Source organism: Macadamia integrifolia, chromosome 6 (genome assembly GCF_013358625.1).
Source record: "Macadamia integrifolia cultivar HAES 741 chromosome 6, SCU_Mint_v3, whole genome shotgun sequence".
Taxonomy (NCBI): domain Eukaryota; kingdom Viridiplantae; phylum Streptophyta; class Magnoliopsida; order Proteales; family Proteaceae; genus Macadamia; species Macadamia integrifolia.
The window spans coordinates 14039538-14066613 of NC_056562.1; the positions used below are offsets into that span (position 1 = coordinate 14039538).

The window sequence follows — 27076 nt, forward strand, 5'->3', positions numbered from 1 at the left end:
AGACATAATGACCGCACTGATGGGTAGCATTCTCTTTTCCTTACGCCAGTGCATGGGCAGTTTTACACGTCCCATTATCGGAGAGAATTAATTCTATTCTTTATAATAATTGGGGTGGGGGCTACCTTAGACTGCTAGAATATGCTAGATCCCACCAATAGTTTCAAGCTTGCATATATATATATATATATATATAAACTGAACCATAATACATACACTGAGAATTCCACTGAGAGAGAGAGAGAGAAACCATTGGCATTGCATTGCCTAATCAGATAGCTGGATTCTCTTAATCTATATTTCCACGTCATATATGATGAGAGGAGAATGACAATATTGATAAACACAGTTTTATAGCGAATTTAAGTTTTTCCAAGAAATAATTTCCAAAGATAACTTGTACCGCAGACAGTAACATATAAAATGTGATATTATTTGGAACAGAAACATTGAATACAATGAGAATCTGAAAAAGAATATGACATCATCAATGAACAGCCTGTAAGATAATAATTTGTTGTGAAAGCATAATAATAATTAGGGAGCATAGTCCTCACATCTCATCTCATGCTATCCCACCCATACAAAAATACCAATCTCAAGCAGAGTACTCTGCCCAACACCCAACCCATTAATTTTGAGGACTTTCTTGTCCCAAATACTAAAAGAAAGAGACATGCACAAGTGATATAAAATAGGAATTCCCACCTTTCGAGTATCAAGATTGCGAGTTCAGTCGATCTATTGATTTTGTGCATTATACAAATTACAAATGTGTCAGTACCTATTACATGCAAGTAAGACTGTAAGATGCTATAAAATTAAACGAAATTTTGAAAGCCATCCAGAGGGGAACTGATCTGCCTCACTCAAGCAACTCCTGCGACCCGACTGAATACGATCTAACCAAACATCTATTTCGCTTCTTGTTCCAAAACAGGGACTTTATTCCAGGACTCCTCCACACCATTACCCTGAATCGGCGGCAAAGAAAATACGCTTACGGTTGAACTTCCACTTCTGATTTCCTTTAGCACACGAAGCGCTGAGACGGTGCTCTTCATATACAAACTCTCCATGTACTCTATTTCCGCTAGCTCCTTTGGCACTGTGAGCAGCCCATCCTTCACCGTCGTAGGCTTAGTATCACACCCTTCATTCCCATCTCCCTCGCCTTCATTCCCATCTCCCTCAGGTTCAAATGGTTCTTTGACTTCTTTCTTTGGGAAGAGGCTATCGAGCATAGCCTCACACTCTTTTACAAGCTTGTAGAGCAAGTCGGTAGTGAAAAATGGTTGCTGCAATACCCTTTGGATGAAGGGCAGTCGAATGAGAGCACCAGTTCGTTTGTCATACTTCTTGAGTATTTTCACCAAACCTGTTCAGATTATAATGGAGGAATCAGTAAGCTTGCATGCTTGAATCAAATAGGGTTCCTAACCACAAACAGTTCTCTTGACCAGTGGAATTGAAGACCAATGATTGGTGGCAAAACCAGGCTCAACAAAGTCTAATACCTCCGGATGAGAATTTAAGATTCAAGTACAAATAGGGAAAATTAGTTATACAGAATAGTGTCAAGAAGGAAAAATGAAAAAGAAACAGAGAACTAACAAAGAAAAAAACACCCCCTTTTTCCAAATACACAAGCTCACCCAAATATATCCAACACTATACTATGCGCTTGGATCACGTTAATGATTTCCCTAAGTACACAAAAGTTGAATTTAGGGCCCTCATTAACATATGCAACAGAACCAATGTTTCTCATGATTTTCTAGTAGTTAAAATTTATAAATGAAACCTTGCAGGTGCTTTTTTTCCTTTTCTCCATTTGAATGCTTTGACAACAAAAGCATTGATGAAACCAATATAACTTTTGTCCATCCTGCATATCAACTAAAGAGTGATCAACTTCGAAGAAGGTTGGGGGTAGTTGTGGTCTGGTCAAGCTTGGTGAGACATGCTCCGTATCTAACCAATGCACAGCTTTTCCTCCCCCTCCCTTCCCCAAAAGATTTTGTTTTATGGGCCAACACATGTGCACATTGTAAAGCCCTAGTCATATGTCAGATTTCGGTCCCAATAAAAATTTTCCGAAAGTCATCCCTCCTCTTGCTAAGAATACAGAAATAAATAGTGCAGATGCACGGTAACCATATGTTAGTAGTGAACCCTGAAATTTCAGACGAGAAAATATAAACAGCCCTCTATCTGCCCAACAGTCAGATTGGTCACAAACATCCTCCATGTGGCACAAATCAAGTGTATTGCTAAGCCTAATAAGACAACATCCTTGAAACTTTTCTACTCTATTATTTTCGAACAATGGAATGGGGAAGGGATGTAAGACACAAATCGTTATCGAGCAATCAACAGTTGAATAAGCATCTTACAGATATGTACCAAAGTTATGCAATTACAACTTGAAGCATAGTTCCACACTCTCTGCAGGAAAGAAAAAAACAAAAGAAAAGAACAATCACTCATTTCATCTTTCCACCTTCCACTCCTTAAGAAGATGCTCCAAGTTCTGACAAATAATTTCCCATAAATTTAAAATAAAGAAACAAAAACTTTTGAAGAAAGAAATACAATCTTTTTCAGAAGTTCTATTTGGATTCACAATAATCCAAACTGCCTTGAAAATTCTGAAGTTTTTGTTGACTCAAGTTCACATTAGTGGGCATCATGGAAGTCAGTTGTGTCATTTCACCAATCTCATTTCCATGGCCATGATAGGTAGGAACTCAAACATTCACCTTGTTTTCTCTTTAAATTTTTGTAAAACGGCTAAAAAGCATCCACATAAAGGCACATGATTCGATAATGAAAGAAAACATGAGAATAGAATTATTCTGACAGTGAAGTCCATTCAAATAGGTCATGATAAATACTATTTATTAAAAACCCCTAAACTGGTGAAAGTTTTGTCCTAAATCATTAAGGGGTCTCTTATCACGGGAAATTGGACCTTCACTAAAAATATGTAATTTGATTCTAAAGAGACATGGGAGTTACCTTAAGACAATATGTCCCAATATGAGAGAGAATGTTGAACCTTATCTTAAATTATCAAGTCAACCAAGACTGACATGAGGATCTAACTCTCGACAAGGATAGAAGCCCATTTGAGCCACAAGCAAGAGTGATGTAACCAATCAAGACTATTGGATTGATAGAGAATTTGAACATGAAGTGTGCTGCCGTAAGGAACTGCTCTACCATGTCAGCCGTGTGAATTAAAATGCTGAATTGGAAAATGACACCAACAAGACATTATGGGCACTACTTACAAAAATAAACTTTGCACTATTTTCCATATGAAGGGGAAAATATTAAACCAATATTTTATTAAGATATATATTTTAGTATTGCTTTAATATTTTAGTATTAACGCATTATTAAAAACATAGGGAGAGGGTTCTCTCAACAAGCGGGATAGAAGAGCACACCAACAACGTCCGGCGGAATGGTTTTGTACACAGGAGGACAACGAGGTCATTTCATTTAAAGCAGAGAGAGAGAGATTGCTAGTGTACCCTCCCCTAGAGGTTCAAGAGAATCTTTTCCCCAACAATTACTGCAAAAAAGTATTGGTCAAACATTACATCCCAGCTTGCCAATCATAAGGAATTGATCCTATCTACGTTAGTAATAATAAATTATATGACCCAAGAAACATTCGTGGGAGTTGGGGTAGGGTAGAGTCGGTGCCTGAGGTTTCTCAAATACCATACCCGAGCCTAATGTGACAAAGGACATACCATACACAACCTTCCCAAAAAATTGTATAATTATTACTAACAGCCCCTAGAAGCATGCATGAGGTGTAAAGCAGTGCACAGGCCAGAGTGAGTACTGAGGTTTCTCAAATACCATTTCCAACCCTAAACCGACAAGGTATGTACCCAATCACAACCTTCTCAAACAATTGTATAATGACTACTAACAGCAACCAGAAACATACATGAGATGTAAGGGCAGGGGCACAAGAGTGTCTGAGGTCAAGGCAGAGTAAGTGCCTAAAGTTTCTCAAATACCATACCTGACCCTAACCCAATAAGGGTTGTACCAGATACCCGAAACATTGGTTACAGGGAAGGGTCCACTTTATCCGCCGCCACATTGTCGTCAATAGTTTGAATCGACCACATGTCAAATTTCGAGCTCCACCTTCGTCATCTAACCTACCATGTGTTGGACTCCTTATATTTAAAATTGTCAAAATATTTGACTTTTATTATCAAAATAATTAAAATAAAGAAAGCCTTACTTTTGGCTTTGGGTCATGGTGTACGTAGTCTTGGGTCATAGTGTACGAAGTCTTAGTGTACGTAGTCTTGGGTCATAGTGTACGTAGTCTTACCTCCGCTTCGTAGAGGCTGTTTTCCGAAGAAAGCCTTACCTCCACTGTGGCAAAAGAAAGCCTTACTTTTTCCACAGGGAAAAATCACTGTAAGCTGAAATATAACAAAAGAGGTCATATGCCTGTCCTTTTTGGGTGACTTACCCACTAAGCTATGTTTCCTCTTTATTCTCCACAAATTCACTCTTTGTCTCACTCTAATTAGTGAGAACGGCTTCACATGGGGATCCATCCCGTGACAAAGAACAGGATGAGAATCAGTCAGGATACCCAAAATACAATAATTCCAGCTTTAAAAGATCTCAAAGTAGAGTTTCATTCTGGACCACAAAAATAAATAAACAGATAGAAGGCCTTTATACAAACCTGTATAGTTAAGAGCGCTGTAATTCTCCAACAGAACCATCTCCCCATGGAAATCCACAATTTCCTTCCACACTTTAATCATCACTTCACTGGAATCTTTTGCTTTTGCCACTCTATCCTGTAATTCCTGCAACCCCACAACCACACAGCAAACAAAAGACATTATTTCTCCATTCGCATCTAAGCATACTTTTGTGTCCATACTAGTACTACACCAAATAATAAGATAAACGTGTGCAAATATTCCCTAACAAGCTAAAGCCCGGAAGAATATTATTCTACGTGAAGAGTGTAACACCAGCGCACGTTAGCTCACTTAGCAGTGAACACTACAGGAAGAAGAAAACTAGGTTCGATATCAAACAGTCCATAACAAAAAACCAGAGCACTAAACACCGCTGGTTTTGAATTCCTCACATCCATGATTTCAAGAGGCCCTCAGTGCGCCTATTGATCTAATTATACAGAAAAGGTTAGAACTTGATAGTTTTCTCTGCAGAAAACAATCTTTTTCGCATTAGATTCATTGACTTTATCTTTCTCTGTATATGGTGCGTGCCAGCAGGGAAAACCACTTCATGCCCTAACGATTGCGATAAGGGAAAGGCCGAGAGCTAGACTTGGTGCCGTCGATTGAAATCCCCGGCTCTGACAAAGCTACAGCGACACCCTAGGCGTCATTTCAGAACCGAAGATAGGCATTACATATCTGGATCGCGAATCTTCTTAGAAAAAGGTTTTAATCAGAACGAAGTAATTTTCTTGGTAATCAAACCTTGTGTCCATGCAATCCTTTTAAAAATAAATTGCATTACAAGATGGATGAAACGAAAACCCCAAATATTCTAACCGATTTGCAGCACATTAATGGAAGTCCCCAATTTAATTTTACCTCCATATTAAAGAGGGATAGATGGATACCTTTGATCTGATGATGTATTCTTCTTCCTTCTCGACGAAGAAGAAATTGAATTTCTCGAGTTCTTCTTCTAACAATCGGATAAATTCCTTTTCCTCTCTCGTCATTGAAATCAACTCCATCTCTCCAGCCTCCGCACCATCCCCGGAAGCCATCCTAGGTCGCTTACTGCACCTTTCCTCGCGTTTCGGATCGATAAGCTTAAGCTTCTTCTTCAAATCCTTATATGAAAGGAACTTATCTCTCCATTCAGGAAGAGTCTCCTCGATCTGATTACTCAGACTCTTACCGAACTTCATCTGACTCTGTTATGATCGGAATACAAGGAATATCCCGGCGGAAATCTGACCGAATATCAAGAACGGGGAAGGGGATTCTGAATTTCTGAGGCTATCCCTGTTATGATAGCTGATAATAGAAGGGAGAGAGAGGGTGGTGGCGTGAGGGGGTTGGGGTGAAGAGCTTTGATATAACGGTTCGATCAGAATATTCGAAAGAGATATAGCTGCGAATATCCTCTTCGTCGTAAAGAGGATATTTCGGGTTTTATTCTCTTTTACAGTCAGAGAGAGAGAGAGAGAGATTTATTTTCATTCTCCGTAGGGTCCACTTCAGAGAGTCGCGTAACGTGGCGAGTCACAATCTCCGTAGGTGGCTTCGTGTTGGAGTCATCAGTCGCGTGACACTCGCATCGCTTAGCTCAAAGTGGAGAGAGGCTGCTGGTGTTAAGAGCTGATTCTGATTCTGTGATAAGTTTCAGATTTAGTTAAACGTTCGATAGCCACGTGGCATACATTCAACGGTCAGATGCAGATATTTGTATTTTTGGGTTACTTTATCTTGAGATAATCAATTTTTAAACAAGTGAGGTACAAATAATGAGAAGAGCCGAGAAGAATGGGATTACCCTCATCTTTAATTGTCTCCTAGGCATAGCTACACCACGCCGGGGCTCCCGGGGACGGATGGACCTTGGATGGTATGCGGTTGTTTCGTATCGGATAGACACATATTAATGTTTTCCGGTCTATCTATTTTTCCCTTCATCGCTGGGGTTGGTTGGTGACGACACGTGATGTGGTTTGAAAAAACTGGTATCGGAATCTGTATCGGTATTATTACGGCTGCAGTAGGGTTGGAATGGACTGGATTTCGAAGGCCCAGCTCAACCCTGAGATTTCCTTAGTTGGGCCCAGGCTCGATCTGACTTGTCTTAATGTCTGAAAAATTCAACCCTGATCCATCTTCTGGGCTAGATTAATCCTGATTGATCCTAACTATGGGGAGGGAGAAGGGGACGCAAGGGCTAAATTGGGCCGGCCAGAAGTAAAAAAATTAGTTTTGTGCAAAAAAAGGAAATAGAAAAGTCTAGGTTTGGTTAGGTTAGGCCGGGCCAGACTTAACCCAAACCTCAACCCTAGCCCGGCCTAACTTGACTCAAGGTCATAAATTTTCTGTCCTGACCCGCCTCAAGACTAGGGTTCTCAATTCAAGTCCGTTCGGGCTTAGGGTGGGCCATAGCAAGCTTGAATCAATGGAGTCAAATTTACACTCCAAGTTATGAATATCAATCCATTTTTGGATTAAAACGGTTTTAATTGATGGTAAATTTATCCAATTTAATCAAATTAAAAAAAAAAATCTCTCAATTCACCCAAAGTCCTTGACAGGATCGGATCTTATCCAATTTCTCCATCATGTTTGAGGAATCTTATCGAATTGATCAGGATCAGATCGAAATTAACCTTGACAATCCTAATTCTTGGCTAATATTGTATCGAATCCATACGAATGAAGTGTAAAATAGTCTTTATCAATTGAGAGCAAGGGTATTTTTATCCGATCCTAGCCAACCCGTTTCCTCTCTCTCTCTCTCTCTCTCTCTCTCTCTCTCTCTCTCTCTCTCTCTCTGCTTTTATTGGGAATGCTGCTGCAACTGGTTAAGATTTCATCAACGCCATATTGAACCGGATGGTAGGACGGCAACTTTCAAGGAATAGGCCTCACTGCTCATAGCCTCATATCAAGGAAATGGTATATTCTGCGGTATCCTGTATTATGCATTGGATGGAGAAAAATAATAGACTACACAGTAACGTATTTAATTTCCAATCATCACTGGAATTAAAATATTTTCATAAGAAATTTTTTTTTTTTAAATATAATTTAGGCTGGCATTAAAAGGGTTCCTTATCCAATCTTGAATTATATGGTGAATTTAATGATAAGGATAAACTTTAATTGCTCAATATTGATGTATAACTTATAAATTTAGGTGTTCTTTGCAATAGAAGGTTTCTTAGTTTTGAAGACGGTTTTTTTTCCCCTCGTCCAAAAGAAAAATGGTTTTGATTTGATTCAAAGGAACTAAGACCAGTAGTGTAGCACCAATCTATGTAGGAAATTTTTCATTTGTTTTTCATGTTTACTTTCAAGAAAACAACAAAATTCCACTCAAATACTTGAATAAGAAATTTTTCATCTTTAGAATTGAAGGGTACTAAATTATTTAAGTCTTGATTAATTTTTCTTTTTTTATTTATATTCTACTAGTAACAAGATTCGAAAAAAAAAAAAAATATTGCTCCAAACCCCTTCACATATTTTTTTCAGATAAAATTTTCCTCCACTCACAAATCCAAGTCATCATCCCTTATATTATAGAATATGAAATGTGTTTTACTATTCACTAGAACCCATCCAAGTGCAATGATGGCTTCACTCTAGCTTTGAGAAGAACTCCATTGGACCATCCTAGTCTTAAATTATGAGAATTTTTGGAAAGTACAACCATAGGTCCTCTTTGATATATATATATATATATATATATTCTTTTAATTTAAGAGCTAGGGCAGAATAGCAGAGTGAGTACAAGTATTAATAGTATAGAAAAAATGCACTTCTCATCATTAATATGTTTGCTCGATTTGATTTTGGCCTTTGAAGATAACAAACCAATTTCCATTTATCGTCACCAATGGGAGTGATTTCCAAATGTAGGGGTGAAACACAGCCGGGGTTTTTAAAACCCCAGCCCAACACCAGGTCTTAAAATCTCGACCTAGGCCCAACCCAACTTGGCCCTAATTGGTCTTGATCGAGCTAGGTTGGGTCGGGTTGGTCCTAATTGGCCTTGATTTTTGTCAAGGTTAGTCAACCTTGATTTTTCTTTGTGTTCAATGCATAAAAAAAAAAAAAAAAAGGATCAAAAAATCAAATGATCAATACACAATTAAAATTATAAAGTGCAATACAATAATAGATGTTCAAGACACTTGACCATAAGAATCAATGACCTATATTTCATTATTCTGAGTAAAGTGATTGGATTACAATCCTAAATTGTATATAAATTAGTGTTAATCTAGGGTGGGATTGGGCTGGGTCGGGCTGGGCCTAGGCCTCAACCCAGGCCCGTCCTAGAATAATTGTTTCACATAAATATTGCATTAAATAACTTTCAATTTTTTAAAATTAATTTTTATGAATGCATTGAATAACTTTTGGAATTTAGATAAGAGGCAATTAAAAGAAGATTTCAACTTCTAAACTCATTGCTTCGATGAGAATGAGTTGAACTAATATTTTTTTCATTTAATATATATATATATATATATATATTTAGAAAAGGCCATGAAAGCCAGCGGACACAATGGTATCAGGAAAGCTAGAGAATGTAGACGGTTGGATTAGATAGATTACATCAATACTATTAGGTACTTGTTGTCTTATGGAACCTACCCAACCCCGACAGTAGATAGTCACTCTTCTTCTCTCTCACTATCTCTAGCGATTTTCCATCCCTCACAACCACAGCCGCTGTCGTTGCCGTTGCTGTTATCGTTGTTACTGCCGTTGTTGCTACCACCGTTGTCCAGGAAGAAGAAAGCTCAGACAGCTAGGCCTTCTTAAAAAAACAAAGGAAAAAGAGGGTTCACGAGAGAGAGAGAGGGACATCAAAAAAAAAAAAAAAAAAAGAGAACTGAGAACACTGGTGGGCAAAGAGAAATCTTTGATTGGTTTTGAGAGAGAGAGAGAGAGAGAGAGAGAGAGAGAGAGAGAGAGAGAGAGAGAGAGAGAGAGAGAGAACAATTGCAGAGGGGAGAACACCGGTTGGTCAACATTCTGGCGTGGCTATTGAGGGTGGAGATAGAATTAAGGGAGAGATAAAGTGTAATAGGTGTGGATTAAAGCATTGGATCTTTTCTCTTAATCTAACGGTTCTCTCAAATCCTACGGTTAAAATCTCGCTAGCACACCTGATACCAGGGTGTTTTGCTAGCTTTCGTATACCTCTCCCATATATGTATATATAAAAAGAGGCTCAAAACCTTTTACAAAGAATTAAAAAATATATTAAAATCTCAATCATACGATTCGACATTTGGTTGAAGTTCTTGTTTTCAAAACAAATATAATTTTCCGTTATTAGATTTAAAGAGGAGGAGAAAAGAAGATGATTTTAGCTTAAATAAAATTGACTAATTATTATTGCATCCTACAATCACTAATCAAGGTTGGTTCTCAATGAATGGATTTGAGATTCATCTTTTCTCATGAATTGTCTTCTTAATATTTATAAAAGTCCATCCATAGTTATATTCAACGGGGAGAGAGAGAGTCAAAATATTTTTATTTTTATATATTACGAAGTATAATTTTATTAATAAGAAATATATTTCATTAAAGGCAAAATTCATGGTATAATTCAAGCAATTGCTTTCTTAATTTGAGATTAGTGAAACATGTTTTTTTTATAACTTCGTTCAACTTTTTCTTGTACACTCAAAAACCTCCACCACTAAATACCTAAATTTGTATTGAATTTCTATTACAATTAAGCAGAAAAAAGTTTATGACCACTAGGAATTTAGACCTCCACTTTTTTTTATTAAGAAGTTTTTTTTTTTTTTTTCTCATTAAATTGCCCATACAAGGGACCCACGAAGAGGGCAGGATGAGGAACCCAAATTTGCAATTGGATTAAGCAGGGCAGATTCATGACTACTATGAATTTAGACCTTTACATTTTTTTTTTTTTTTATGCAAGTGGCCAACTAGGGGCCATACAAGGGAGCAACGGAGGGGCCAGAATGGTGACGGGTAATTGGTGAAAGGATGGGCAAAAGGGCCACATACCTCTTGAAAAACTACAAAGACTGATAGAGGTGCCCTTTTTAGATGTCAATGAGGACTTGATCCCCCAAGTTCCCAATTCAGCACTCTCTAAAGGACCAGTACCAATCACTCAGGCTAGCCATGGAACAGTTGATCAAAGAGTTTTTTCTTCTTTTTTTTCTTTTGATAATAAGCTGATTAAGGAATTTGATCGATAATGAAGAATATAAATGTATCTAGTATTCATCTTTTTGACTTCCATCATCTACTATATATATTAAATGATCAATTTCATCAGATGATTAAGATTATTCATGCATGTTAGTATCATAACCCATAACAGATAATATTTCAATAATTCTATGACTTCAACCAGTTTCTCATAATTTTTATTTCTCTTTTTTAAATTTTATGAAACCAATTTCCCAAAATATATTTTTTCCTTTAAATAGTGAACAAATTAAATGAAGTAGCCTATCATATTGTGTTCCTTTAATTGCATTAAAAGAAGGTTTCACAAAAAATAGAAAAACTAAAATAAGGAAAGAAGGAAGTAAAAAAGAAAGAAGGGTCGCTTCTTCTTCTCCACGCCGCTTTTACATGTCCACAAGATCATGGGATTTGGATCTTCTCCAATCATTGTTGGAGGAATCAGAATTACATTGGTTGGAATCGATTGGATAGGACTGGCTTTGAACGATTCTGATTCTTGGCTGATATTGGATCAATGGATCGATACTGACAAGGGGTAAAGTGGTCAAAAAATAGCTTCAAATGTAAAACTAAGGGTATGTTTGTCTGATCTAATACAGTCTGGATTGATATCAACCTTGACGGATCCCATTCTTGATACCGAATTCTCAAATTATATCTCCAACTTTTTTTTTTTTTTTAACCTGCTGTGTGTTAATGCATGTCAAGCTATGAACCACTTCTCACATGCACATTAGGAAGGAATTGGAGGATCCAACTCGTCTCCAATGACTGACGCTCCAACGAGCGTCCAACGATTCCTCTAAACACAACACGTGTTCTATACCAAATCCAACGACCGACGTTCCTTCAACCTTTATCTTGCTCTCATTCTTTGCATTTCTTGCTTTCTGCAAACTTCTGTCGGTTTCAAGACGATCACGCCTCGAGGTTACAGGCTGCAATGTCACCAACTAGATTTAGATTTCGACGAACTCCAACTCTGGATCTGAAACTTGAAAGAGGAAAACCGTCGAGCGGGAAGGCTTCAGGACGACTATCGAAAATTCTCTGTCGTACAATAAATGATCGCAAGTGATAGCAAGACGTATATACGTATTGCAATCTTATTTTCATTTTCTTTTAATATTAACTGTCCATTTAATATTATATTAATCTAAACCATCAATTAGTTTTCTATATTGTAACTAATTCTCAGTTGTTAGGGTGGAGAGATGACTGTCACTTATCTTTCAACTTGATATGTTGGTATGTAATTTTTCTTATTTCTTCCCTTCTAAATAACCAGGGAGAGTAGGATAATGATAACCGATTTCTCTCTCTCTCTCTCTCTCTCTCTCTCTCTCTCTCTCTCTCTCTCTCTCTCTCTGCAGAATTTTCTCTTTCTCTTCGTCTCCCTCTTGCTACAATTTTTTTTTTATTTCAATGGGATCAGTTGTCAGAGTCAATGCAATTCGTAATATCTCCATGCTTAACTCATCCTTCTATAAGACATGGCTGGACATGAAATTGCAGAATCCCATATGAGCTCTATTGAAAACCATTTGTTCTTAGTCCTTTGTTCTTTGTATTTTTCTTTTTACAGTTAAACAAGAAAATATCTACGAGATTCTGTTAGATCAAACACCAAGAGAATACGAAAATAAACAGATAATAGATCCATATAACACAGAGATTTAACGAGGTTCACACATCAGGGTGGTGTACTACATCCTCGGGCAAAGAAGAAGATGTTTCACTATGCAGAAGAGAGATTACACCCAAGCAGCAACGAGAAAACTCTCCCTGAAACCCTAGCTCAATAAACGTCCAAACTACAATGACTTTCTCAACAAGACAACAGAATATTATATACTCTAAGTCGCAGGTCGACCCATCGGGTCTCAGGTCGACCCATCGGGTCGTAGTCGATCCTGTCGAACCATACCAACCCTTCTGCTTCCATCACAAATCTCAAAAAACTTTTCATTCGGATCACCACCAAAATATATCGGAACGGGTCAATTTTCAAAACGGGTCAATAATTCGAGACAAACTTAATAGATTCCAATCTTCTAAGAAAGAAGTGAAAACAGAATTTTATCAGGCGAGCGAAAGGTTTTCTAGAGGATAAATCTCTATGTGATAAAGATTCATCGAAGATGATGAATCGATTTGCAATGACCTACTGTCATCATGACAGCCGGTTTCAGGTAAACTGAGAAGGAAAATGTTCAACACTAAAATCTTATCCAAAAATATCAACGGTTATTAATAAAAAACATTTCACATTTCTATTTTCTCGCACGTATTGGAGCCATTTTGCGAATTAGGGAAGCTAAAAAGAGAAGACTAATTGAAGAAAAGGAAAGCATTGTCAAAAAAAAAAATAATAATGATAGGAGAAAAGGAAAGATTTGAAATCTCAACCAAATGAAGGAGATGGATTAATGGAGGAGATGACCCGATAGAACGCATTTAATTATTTTAATGGAAACAGATAAGGCTTTGGAATTGGGAATGGAATAGTCGTTGTCTGTAATCTATTCTATCCGCATTAATTTTTTATTTTGAGTAACATTGAGAAATCAGGATTCGGACCTTCTCTGAATATGCTTTAGAATATCCAGATGCTTTATAGTTATATTCTCTTAGTCCTTTATTTCTTGGTCAACATCATCTCTTTGTGAATATCAGTAGGAAAAAAAAAAACTCTAATTGTGGAAATGACTGGTAGGGTTTGAATATCAACGTTAGATCCGTGTAGAACCAATAAGGGTGCGCACATGGGCATCAATTGGGTGGGTTTTGGGTTCAGATCTTCTATGGTGCAATAGGGTATCTAATGCGCATCCAATGTCCATAAATGCCTTGGGCTATGTGAGAATGCCTTGGGCTCCGTATTTGAGCGTTTCTCATCGTTGGATACATGCCAGACGTCATGTTGCACCACAAAGGAATTCAATCCATGGGTTTTTGAGTTTCACAAGGATGGGGTATCATTCCACTATCCTCTGTGTCTCGATGCAGGTGTCATGCAACCAAGGGTTTGTGATTGTACTTAAAGGGGTGGGCAACGGAGCCAGCTCCTCCATTGCGCAATAGAGGTGCTAGTGCAAATCCAACGCCTTGGAGCACCCCGACATAGAACTCAACACATGGGCATGCACCCAAGGTGCTTCAGGGCATTAGATCTGTGCTGCCGCCTCTATTGCACAATAGAGAAGCCCCGTCCTGAGCAACGGATGGTCCTATGTCCTAGACCAACCTGAACATGAGGTGTAGGAGAGCAAGCACAGCCTAAGGCACCGTTTGACAACAATCTGTTTCTGCCGCTTCTGTGTTTTCTTGTTTCTAAAAACGGAGAAACAACCTAAAAAACCTTTAATAAAGTTGTTCCGTTTCACCTGTTTCTAGAAACATAAATCAAAATTTATGCCTATTTACAATTCTATAAACGACTTTGACGAAACAAGTCCGACTTGTTTCGTCGTTTCTAGAAACGAATTTGAGAGGAAAAAAAAGACTGTTGTGCCTGATAAATCTCTCAACTATTTAAACCTAAAAAGACGCAACCGAACCCTCTCTTCCTTTTTGGGCATCCTATGATACTATTGGGTTTTTAGTGGCACTATGCTTGCAAAAAAACGTTTCGAGAAACAAGTTTATCAAATACTAAAAATTCCTTTTTTGTTTCCGGAAACGTGAAAGTCGTTTCTACTGTTTCTAAACACAGAAACAGTAGAAACATTATCAAATAATGCCTAAGGTCAATAGCCCATCCTAACCTCGCTGGGATTTGAGCTTGCCCGAACAAAGCCACCAAGGAAGGCCTTCTTATGTGGGCCGCCTAGAAAAATAGGATCCATTTTCAAACTTGTTGAAAAATAATTATATTTAATAATTTCTAATTATTATTATTATTTAAATGTTAATATAAAAATTATTTCTTATATGCAAAATATTCTTTCATTTTCATTAGCAAATCTTGATAATGAGTTATAACACAATTTTATATCATGTTTACAATAAGTACAGATTAATATAAATTTCTTACGATTTGTAAGTATTTATTTTTTATTTTTAATTATTCCCTTTTATGTGCATTAGTTATTAGTACAAAAAACATCTCATGTTTCATCATAATTGAACCTATATAGCACTGCCAATGCACGCCGCTAAGCTTAACTGATGTGGGTTTATGGTGTCCACTGTCAAGCTGAAGCCATTTGACATCTCTAACGCAAACCATTCTGTAGCCAAATCTTTCCGTCAAAAGGGGAAAGAAATATATTTTTTTTTTATTACATCATTAAAAAGTACTCTATTTTATCCAAGAATAAAAAGTGCAAGATGACATCCAATTCCATGCAAAGTTTTGTGCCTAACAATTTTTCACTTTTATTTTTTATTTTTTATTTTTTTATTTTCTACTAATGAGATTGTGACAACAATTATTAGAGGAACAATCCATATTTTTTTGTTCTATTAAATTGATGAAGCATCAAGCTTCTTTTTATCAAAAATGCTGAAAGCTTTACATTTGATCTCTTCCCCATTTTTATATGAAACTATTGATTACAGTCAAAGAATGTGTGCCAAAAGCCAGGTATATTCCTTTTATAGTTCCTTTGTGCTTTCATTGTAACTCAAAACTCTATTTTCTGTTCAAAGCTTAGACCCCATCACTTGCCTGTTTGGGCACTCTTCTTGTATTTGATTAATTATTTAATTAGTTATAGCAAGTGCTAATGGTTGTTAATCATGGACTTAACTAGTTGAGTTCAGCAATTTTCCATGAAGATTTTTTCTACTAGATGAACAGAATTGAGTCATTAGAAATATTTAAATCAAGTTTTGTAATTTTTATATACACTCATGCTGTGGTAATGGAGCTAAGTAGATGCTGAAAGGATCAAAGTCCTGTTGGAAATCAAGGATGAATATAGCTTAGCATTTGGCCCCCTCTAATCCTTGTCATGAGTAACCTAATAGTTAATAATTTAGTCGAAGCCAAGATAGACAGCATCTCGATCAATGGTGTTAGAGATTGTAGTAATCAAAGATCTATCAAAGATCAATTGATTCGTTGGCTAGACGCATACAAAATCATCAAATCAAGGTTAAAAAGCTTGGAATTGGATATGGGATTGCTCTATATTGAATTCAATTCTGGATATCTCTATGACTCCGTTTGGTTGTTATGTGAATTTAAAGGGAAGGGAAGTGAAATTTCATGCTTTAAAAAAAAATATTTATAATCATTACCTCATATGATTGTATAAATTACCCCATATGATTGTATAAACTACGAACTTAATTTTTTTTAACTATATTTAGTAATGATAAATTTTACGTATAATTTTTATTTTGAATATTTATAATAAAGGATTTTGAATGGAAAGTAAAAGGAAATTTTATAAGCAAATATAAAATGATTTGAAGTTAATGTTAAAGTCATACGGATAATGATTACATATATTTCTTTTTTAAGTATGAAAATTTCATTTTCCGTCCCTTTAATTCCTCTTACAATCAAACATAACCTACAAAAATTGGAATTAGAAGAAGAAACAAAGATTTCCATAGATATGTATTCTTTTATAATTAAAAAGATAGATCTTATTACAATACATTAGTTTATTAAATTTTGACTATTTTATTGATTACAAGAAAGGGAAATGGCCAAAACTGAAGAACAAGTGCATTTATAGCCGATTCAAAATAGAGGTTTAGATAACAGGCTGCAGGGTGTCAACGGTTCGGTTCGGCCAGATTTCGGTCTAGGTTGAATCGGTTTTGGTGTGGGAATGGTGAAGCCAAAACTGAACCAATAAGGATATTTCAGTTTCGGTTTGATTTTGGTTTCGATGCGGTTTGGTTTTGGTTTTGCTTCGGTTTCTTGTATCGGTTTGTAATCGAGTTGGTTTCGATTTTTGACCGATTTGGATAAATTTTTCCATACAAAGCTATACAAATTTTGATTTTTTTTTTTTGGTGACTTTTGGGCTGTTTTCAGTTTCTTACCGATTTGATTCTGTTTTGGTCTGGTTTTTGAATTGGTTTCGGTTTGATTTTGGGTTCAATTGGTTTTTGGTGTGGTTCGGTTTATTCAGTGGGTTACAATATGCCAAACCAAAACCTACCCAACAAGGCTTTGGTTCGGTTTGGTCTAGGTTCAATCGATTGGGACCTAGGTGGTTTTACCTGTTCGGTTTAGGTATTGACACCCCAAGCATAATTAGAAGCCAATTCTTTATAAACAATTCATTGAAAAATCTCGACATTTGACATGAGTGCAAGGAACTATCGAGGGGGTGCATGGACATATAAGGGAGGGTATGGCATTGCATGGGCTATAAATTATTGAGATTAAGTTTAAAATTTGATGTGATTTTTGGAATTAAGTGTCTTGACCCAGGGATCACCTTACCTCGTGTGCCAACCCAGAAACCAATTGCCATTATTGTTTTCGATTGCCATATGGCTAATTTCGTTGGGCTGAAACTTGAAATGTAAGCAAAGATCTTGGGATTGTATCATAAAATCCAATTTACCAAGTAAGAGAAGTGGGCACTTAACCATGGCTTGATTTTGTGGATCGTGAATTAAAAAAAAACCTTTTCCCAATTTTTATTAGTAGAAAATCAAAAGATTACTACATTCAGGGAAAGGGTTCCATCTATCCCCAAAACCCTTAAATACAATAATAACCATAATGCTATATTTGATTGTAAGGGAATTAAAGGAAAGGGAAGTGAAATTTTCATACTTAAAAAAGAAATATATGTAATCATTACCCATGTGAATTTAATATTAAATTCAAATCATTCCATATTTGGTTATAAAATTGCACTTTACTTTACATCCAAAACCCTTCACTATAATATGTAAAATAAATCATTACTAAATATGATTAAAAAAATTAAATAGTTTATGTAATCAATCATATGAGGAAATGATTATAAATATTTCTTTTTAAAGTATGAAAATTTCAATTTTCTTCCCTTTAAATTCCCATTACAACCAAACGGAGCCTAAACGGAATCTTCTGTTAAAAATCCTTTGGAAATCTCAAGCCTCGATCCATTTTAAAGATGGTTTTAATCAATAAATAGGGAATGGGTTATGATATGACCCAAGTTCAAGCTATCAAAGCAACAAGGTGAGTTCAATCATAATTAATCCAACTGGGCCACGCACAGCTTGAATAAACCATAATCGATCAGGCCCGGCTCAATTTGTAGTGGGCTTTACAATTGGTGGGATGATCTACCCAAGTGACATCCTGTCTTAAAAGCATGGGCTTTTCTGCTACTTGCCCACCTATCCAGAATACAAAGTCCAATTAACATAGAGAATTAGCAGTACTTGACTTTATAACCATAGAAACACCATTTAGGAAATCTTGTTATGCTACTTAGTTGTCTAAAAACACAAGACTTTCCCGGTGGAAAACATTAAACCACAAAGAGAAGCCATGCATATATACGCTTTATCATAGTTTTTCTTCACTATTTGGCAATTCAGTTTGCATTCAATCTCTGTTGATATTAAAGGTAGACATATACAAGTTAATTTTCTTTTATGTCATGAGTCAACATCATATTTCTTTAAAGAAATGGAGAAGTATGGTTTCATGTCTGTTAAGTTGGATATGGACAAGGCTTACGACAAGCTCGAATGGAATTTTCTTCGTGGTACCCTTAATGCCAATAATTTTCATCTGGATTGGATTGATGAAGTCAAGTTTTGCATCGAGTCTACTTCCTTAGTAGTTTTATTTAATGGGTCTCCATTTCAATTTTTCACTCCAACTCCTGGTCTTCGACAAGGAGATCCATTATCAGCGTATCTTTTTGTGTTATGTGTCGAAGTTCTTTGTTCTCTATCCTTCAAGCACAATCTGAGAAGCGTATTCATGGGCTTCGTTTGGGAAGGGGTTGTGAGCCTATTTCACATCTAGTATTTACAAATGACCTTATCCTCTTTGGTAGAGCTACTCATCAGGAAGCCAAAAATTTTAATAATCTTCTACAAACTTATTGTTCCTTTTTTGGCCAATGTCTTATATTTTTAAAACTAAAGCTCAATTTAGTCCATGTGTAACTTATTATATTAAGTGTTTGAAATTTTAAAATGTAACCGCAAGCGTACCGATCAGTGTAGCTACGGGTCGAACACAGGGAGAACAGCCACTTTATTTATTTTTGCTTCTTTTAATAATGCGAAAGGGAACCGATTAATGATTGTGATCTAATTCTAATTACCGTCATAAACATATGTATATAAAATAACATCCTAATCATTCGTCATCTAAGAATTTAAATACGCAAGCCACATAATTAAAATTAAATAAATAAATAACTGAAAATAAACAACCACGTAATTAAAAAAAAAATAAAGAAGAAAAAAAATACTAAAATAAAAATAAAGTAAAAGAAAGGAGATAAAGCTAGAGAGAGACTTACAAGTAGGTTTCTCTAGTTAGCTCGAGGGATGCATCATAATATGAGCTTTCCTACTTGACCAGAGAGTCACTCTACTTGGCTTTAGGAAAATGGAGACAATTAAAATAAAAACAATAAAATGATGGTTCTGTGGCTAGGAGAGGCAAAACCAACACATACACTAGCCATGAACCTTGGGGGAAAGGGATAGCAATAACGTAACGACTGAAATTAAAATCCTAAATTAAGAAAGAAAGTGTCGTCAGAAGAGGAAATGAGAGGGGGGAGAGAAGACTACTGAAGGAGCTTACTTAGTTGAACTTCAACCCTTAAACTGAAAACTTGATCGATTTGAGATACTATTAGTACTAAAATCAGATCTGAAATAAATCAAATCTGAAATTTCCAGTACTAGAGAAAACAAATCTGAAGAAAAAAATTGAACTTGAAAGATATGCTTCATAGCTTGTTCTTGTCACCTAGAACTAAGCCTAGAACTAGAACTTGAAAATTACAACTTCAATTGCTTTAAACAATAAAAATAAAAGATTGAATAAAAAACAAAAGTGCTTGCATTAATTGAATAAAAAAAACTTACAAAAGTGTTAAAGCATAAACCTAGAACTAAAGCTAGATAAAGAGAAAACTAGAGAAAGAGATAGAGCAACTAAAAAAAAAAAAAAAAAAAAACCCTAGAAGCAGAATGAAGTGCCTCCTCCCCTTGTGTTAATTCTATTATATGGAGAATGGGGGAGGGAAGCTAAAGATTTTAGCTTCTAAAAAAAAAGATATTTTTTTTTATCTTGTTGATGAACTGGAGGAGAGAGAAGAGAGAAAACATGTGGAGAGAGATCTCCCACGATTTTTCTTGCCTTATTTGGACAATATTCTATTTTAATGGAAAATTCCATCCATGCCCTTGTCTTTTCTTTTCTTTTCTTTTTCTTCTTTCCTATTTTTTCTCTTCATTTTCTCTCTCTCTTCTTTAAACTTGCGTACAACTATCTTGGCCGACCTCCTTTAAGTGATGAGTAGGAGAGAGAAAATCTTCTAAAAAAAACCTCAATAAAATGACAGCTAAGAGGTTCGAACTTTAAACCTCCTAAGGAGCAAGAGATTTTGCACACCACAACTCACCAACTACGCTAGGTAGTTGTTGTTACCAAAAACGAATCTTCAATCACTTAAGGATATGGTCCATCGAGCCTTGTTGGTATTTAGAATATTCTTTATATCTTTGGGATAACTACAAACGGACTGGTTTTGCATCTCAGTTCAGTTCTGATCAATTATTCTTTTTTCTAGCCTGAAAAGAATAATCACTTGTACAAGTGACCAAACGAATGTGTACTTTTAATTGAACATGTCCATCTTGCTCAGAATTTCATCCTCTTCGCAACCATGAAAAGAAATAGGACCTCTTTATGTGTAAAATTGGAGATATAACACCCGATAGTCCTTAAAGCCTTGAAAATAAAACCTGCAAAAAGAGAGTAAAACCTAAGGTAGCTCAATTCTAAATATGTAGAATGCATGTTTTACTACACTAGATTTCACACATAAATGTGCTCATCAGAATTCCCTCACACTTAGACTTTGTTAGTCCTCGAGCAAAACAAAAAGAAAAAAAATAAAAATAAGAAAAAAAACCTAACTCACTTTCGTAGGAATCACGGTTGCACTTAGCATGTGAAACAAACCTTTAAACCTCTAGGTCAACCATAATGGACGAGTTGTGTCTCGTAAGTGTTTGCAGTACATATAAACCAAAAATTCAAAATAAACAAATACCAACCTTGGCTAATGGTAAGGCCCATACCGATCCGGAGCAAAGATAATTCCTCTTACGAGGAACCCCCACACTTGAACTTTTATTACCCTTTACCAATTCCAGACACTAGCATATTTCTTAATTTGGAACTCACTTCGTCTCTTCCAAAACATCCTTATCTTAAGGCAAAACCATTTGTAAAGAAATAAAGAACCAATGACTAAGGCATTAGAGTGTTTTTTACCAAAATATATTACCAAGCATTAATGACATTTGCACATTTTTTTCTCATTTTTTCGCTTAATAAACTCTATTCTACTCCACTACTTTTGGCTTGGATGACATGGTGGAGCAAACATCAGACACCCAAGTTACTATTTAGTTTCGCTTTTTGCATATGCCCACAAAGACATTGATGCTAGAGTTCTTTTAGAAGTTTCCTCCCTAGGAATTTCGATTAAGATACTACGCTTCCTGAAGCGCAATGCCCTGTCTAGCTCTAAAGGAATCAACTCTTATTCTTCTTTATACCGTATTTCACACTTTATTTGAAATTATGCATTTGTCAACTCATGCCAAATTAAAAAGAATGTCTCAACTCCAAATCAAAAGTACAAGGAACCCATAGACTTACATATGGTCCAACACCATAAAATAAGGGTCTCTTATTTTTCAAAAGAAAATCACATCTCAAGACACATGCTTGTTTCTTTCTTCTCAATAGGGTTTTTATACGTTCAAAATGGGTACCTTAATCAAAACTTTTATTTTCATACATCAAGCAACTGAATGGTATGATCATTAGCCAAAAGCCAAAGTAGGACTTCATCCTTAGCAAGCTCAAAAATAAAAAGAAAAACATACAAAACAAAGTGAAAAAAGAAAAAACTGGTTTCCCTCCCCCACACCTAAGTCATTCAATGTCCTCAATGCATGGAAAGAATTAAAAGCGAAAACAATGCAAGGGGGTCATACCTGATTAAAAGTTAGTCATCAGTGAAAAGAGGTATATGGAGATCCATGACCTCTTCACTACCAGTAGTAGGAAACTTGAGGAACGATTTCAAATGCTGACCATTAACCTTCAAAATTACCCCTATTCTTGGATTCAAAATCTCCACAGCCCCATGGGGATATACATTATAGACAATAAATGGGCCATCCCATCTGGATCTAAGCTTATCAAGAAAAAGATGCAATCGAGAGTTGTACAATAAGACCTTATCGCCAATTGTAAAAGATTTACGCAGAATGTGCTTATTATGGAAATATTTGGTCTTTTCCTTGTGAATTCTAGAACTTTCATAGGCATCATTCATAAGTTCATCCAACTCAGATTGTTGGAGCTTACAATGAATTCCTGCATCAGATAAATCAAATTTGAGCTTCTTGATGGCCCAAAAGGCCTTATGCTCCAACTTAGCTGGTAAGTGACAAACTTTCTCATACACCAAACGGTAGGGAGATTGACCAAGGTCAGTCTTAAATACAGTCCGATGGGCCCACAGGGCATCAATGACCTTAAGGGACCAATCCTTACGGTTGGGATTAACAGTTTTTTCTAAGATTTGTTTAATCTGTCTATTAGACACCTCCACTTGGTCACTAGTTTGGGGGTGATAAGGGGTAAATAACTTATGGGTGATCCCATACTTTTTCATTAAGGCATCAAAAGGTCGATTACAAAAATAAGTACCCCTATCACTAATTATTGCACGTGGTACACTAAAGCGGGAAAAAATTGTTCTCTTTGAAAAATTGGACCATCATTTTGTGGTCATTAGATTTATAAGGTATGACCTCTATCCATTTAGAAACATAATCAACGGCCAAAAGTATGTACACATTCCCAAAGAAATTAGGGAATGGTCCCATAAAATCGATGCCCCATACATCAAAGATCTCAACTACTAAAATAGGGTTGATGGGCATCATGTTTCTCTTATTGATATGGCCAAAAGACTGGCAGGCGAGACAAATCTTACAAAAATAAAACCATCTCCAAAAAGAGTGGACCAATAAAATCCACATTGGAGAACCTTTATGGTAGTCTTCTTAGGTCCAAAGTGTCCACCACATGCATGATCATGGAAAAAAGAGAGAATAGAATGTTGCTCATGATCAGGAATACATCGTCGGATAATCTGATTTGGACATATTTTAAACAAATAAGGATCATCCCAGAAAAAGTGCTTAACTTGGGAATGAAACTTACACTTATCTTGGGTGGACCAGTGATCTGGAGTCACACCTGAAACTAAGAAGTTGACAATATTAGCAAACCATGGTTCACTGGACACTGCAAATAATTATTCATCTAGAAAGTTCTCGTTGACTGGAGAATTGACAGTCAAGGAATTAGGAAGCCAGGATAAATGATCTGCAACTAGGTTTTCAACTCCTTTCTTATCCCTAATTTCAAAATCAAACTCTTGCAAAAGTAAAACCCACCTAATGAGACGGGCTTTGGCATCCTTCTTTTGAATTAGGTATCTAAGAGCAGAATGATCAGTATACACCACCACATGTGAACCAACTAAGTAAGACTGAAACTTTTTTAATGCAAACACAACAGCTGAAAATTCTTTTTCAGTGATTGTATATTGAGTTGTGCATCATTTAAGGTCCTACTAGCATAGTAAATGACAATGGGCAACTTATTAATTTTTTGACCTAAAACAGCTTCTATGGCAAAGTTCGAAGCATCACACATCAGTTCAAAAGGTTCAGTCCAAACAGGTGGTTGGACAATGGGTGTATTGGTCAACTCCTTCTTAAGTTGTTTGAAGGATTCTAGGTACTCTTTAGAAAACTCAAAAGTTTGATCTTTGACAAGTAATGAAGTGAGAGGCCAGGCTAACTGACTAAAGTCCTCAATAAACCTTCTATAGAAACCCGCATGCCCTAAAAAAGACCGGATGTCCTTAACAGATTGAGGAGGTGGTAAATTATCAATTAAATCTACTTTGGCTCTATCTACCTTAATTACCTCCTTGGATATTACATGGCCTAAAACAATACTAGATTTAACCATAAAATGGCATTTCTCCCAATTCAAAATCAAATTCTTAGATATGCACATTTTCAAAACTAGGGAAAAATGATGAAGATATTCAAAACAGGAATTCCCATGAATTGAAAAGTCATCTATAAATACTTCTAAGAATTTTTTGACCATGTTAGAAAAGATGCTCATCATACATCGTTGGAACGTAGCAGGGGCATTGCAAAGCCCAAAGGGCATACGCCTGTAACCAAATGTTCTATATGGTTATATAAAAGTAGTCTTATATTGGTCCTCTAAAGCAATTGTGATCTGGTTATAGCCAGAATATCCATCAAGAAAGTAATAGCATTCATGTCCAGCTAACCTCTCTAACATCTGGTCAATGAATGGCAATGGGAAGTGGTCCTTCCAGATTGCCACATTAAGTTTCCTATAGTCTATGCACACTCTCCACCCTGATTGGACACGGGTTGGAATTAGTTCATTGTTGGCATTGGGAACTACAGTCACCCCAGACTTCTTAGGCACTACGTGAACTGGGTTTGCCCATTGGTTGTCAGAAATAGGATAAATTATTCCGTGATCCAAGCACTTTAGGATCTCTTTCTTAATAGCTTCCATCATCACTGGGTTAGCTCTTCTTTGGGGTTCCGTGGATGGTTTGGAATCCTCCATAAGATGTATATGATATTACACAATAGAAGGGTTTATACCCTTGATATCAACCATGGTCTAACCAAGGGCTTCCTTATTATCTTTTAACACTTTAAATAACTCCTCTTCCTGGCTAGAAGTCAAATTTGAAGAAATTATTACAGGAAGAGTCTGGTCAGACCCTAGGAAAGCATACCTCAAATTAGATGGCAACTTCTTAAGATCTAACTTAGAGGGCTCAACTATGAAAGGTTTGGGAATGGAAGTGGAAAGGGGTCCTAAGGGCTTCACAGGTGTGTGAAGACTCAAGACTTCAGAAAAGAAATTTTCACTATCACCATTCAACTCATCCATACACTCTTGGAATTCTGAATCAAAATCATTATCAAAGTTGGTAACTAAATCATCAGAAAAATCCAAAAAATCCTCAAGTATATTGATCTCTTCTTCCATAAGTGATTGCTTGCCTATCCTAAACATGTTAAACTCAACAGTTTGGTTACCAAAAGATAACCTTAGGAAACCATTCTGGCAGTTGATTAATGCATTACTGGTAGCCAAGAATGGTCCTCCTAGAATTATTACGATCTCATCCTTGGTTGAGAAGGGCTTGATATCTAACACAATAAAATCAAAAGGGAAAATAAATTCCCCCACCTTTAGGAAGACATCCTCAACCATCCCTTTAGGAATCTTAACAAACCTATCTGCCAACTGAAGAATAGTTCTAGTGCTTTCAATTCTCCCAATCCTAGTTGCTTGTACACATAGTAAGGTAAAAGATTCACACTTACGCCAAGGTCAAGTAAGGCATGTTCAATGTAGGTGTTGCCTATTACACAAGATATGATAGGGCTCCCTGGATCCTTATACTTGGCTGTTATAGGCCGAGTAATTATGGAACTAATGTTACCTGTTAATAATATTTTTTTGAGCACACTAGTGATATATTTGTGAGTACACAAATCTTTCAGTACCTTTGCATAGGCAGGGATCTGAGATATGACATCCAAAAGAGGGATGTTCACTTCTATCCATTTTAAGACTTCTAAAATTTTATCTATGGAAGCAGTCTTCTTTTTGTGTACCAAGCGATTAGGAAATGAGATATGATGAACATAAGGACTGTTAGGGATTTGCCCCTTTTTCAAAAGAACCATTTTTTGTTTCCTCAACCAAATCATCTTTTATTTCAAAAGAATCTTTAGGTTCATCAGACGAACCTGGAACAAGAAGCACACTTGTGTCCTCAACTGAAAGAGAGTTAATAAGAGTAATAGATGGGAAAGATTTAAGAACGCTCTATTGGTACTCTCTACCACTTCTAAAGGCATAAACAACATTACATTGGTTAGAGGGCCCTTGTTGGGTCTGACCTTGTACTATATTCAGGGTGCATTAGTTGGTGTTTGTGAACTAACAGACTGATGATGCCTAAGGTTAGGCTCTGGTTGACTGGGTAAAGTTCCTTTCTCCCTCCCACACATAATTGAGATAACTTGGGTGAGTTCTCTCATAAGATTGGCTTATCATGAGGAGGGTCATATTTTTTTCTAAGTCACTTATTCTACTTGCCTCTCCAGTGTTGGTAAACACAGGGGATTGCTGATAAGATGATAGGAGAGGGGTCCTAGGAAAACTAGTCTGAGGTCCTACATTTGACCTAGGAAAAGTATTTTGGGAAAAAGATTGTTGTACAAAGGAAGGCCTTTGGGGTCCAGGTTGACATTGATTATGAAAATTGGAAGGCCCTACTTGGTTGCCCTGATTCCAAGAGAAATTTAGGTGATTTCTCCATCCTGGATTGTAGGTATTACTATATAGATTATTCTGGTATAATGCATTAACACTATCATTAGAAGTGCCCCCAGAGGTGTTGGGGCATTCTTCTATGACATGTCCAGGGGATTGGCACCAAGCATAAATCTTAGCAAAATTGATTGATGATGGCTCTCTAGGATTGATAGCCTCAATCCTCTTGATTAGGCTATCCAAATGGGCTTCCTTGGCTACTATCCCATCCATAAAATATCCTTTTTCTCCTATGGTTCTTTCACTCTCTTGGGTTGATTCCCACTCATGGATTTTGTCAGCTAAGTCAAGTAAGAATTCCCATGCCTTTCTTTCATCTGTAAAGGATGTGAATCCCTCAGGGCACATATGCTATATCATTTGTTTAGTTGGGTAATCAATACCCTCATAAATTATTTGACATAAATGCCATAAGTCT

At 36.4% G+C, this 27076-nt stretch overlaps 1 protein-coding gene across 1 annotated transcript; it reads right to left on the reverse strand.

Annotated features, from left to right (window-relative positions):
* Window positions 1-685: 685 nt before the first annotated feature.
* On the reverse strand, window positions 686-6155 carry LOC122082006 (SPX domain-containing protein 1-like). Its single transcript, XM_042649480.1, has 3 exons — window positions 5657-6155; window positions 4736-4862; window positions 686-1378 (listed from the first exon to the last, which is right to left on the reverse strand). Exons 1-3 carry the CDS (start codon window positions 5951-5953, stop codon window positions 915-917), a joined length of 888 nt encoding a protein of 295 aa, XP_042505414.1. The 5' UTR covers window positions 5954-6155; the 3' UTR covers window positions 686-914.
* Between the last annotated feature and the right edge of the window lie 20921 nt (window positions 6156-27076).

What these genes read in the sequence shown, in the direction of transcription:
- LOC122082006 (XM_042649480.1), bottom strand. Translation starts at nt 5,953, where the DNA reads ATGAAGTTCGGTAAGAGTCTGAGTAATCAGATCGAGGAGACTCTTCCT. An exon ending in AATACATCATCAGATCAAAG is followed by an intron (nt 4,863 to 5,656) that starts GTATCCATCTAT and finishes GTGGGGTTGCAG; the next exon opens with GAATTACAGGATAGAGTGGC. An exon ending in CAGCGCTCTTAACTATACAG is followed by an intron (nt 1,379 to 4,735) that starts GTTTGTATAAAG and finishes TAATCTGAACAG; the next exon opens with GTTTGGTGAAAATACTCAAG.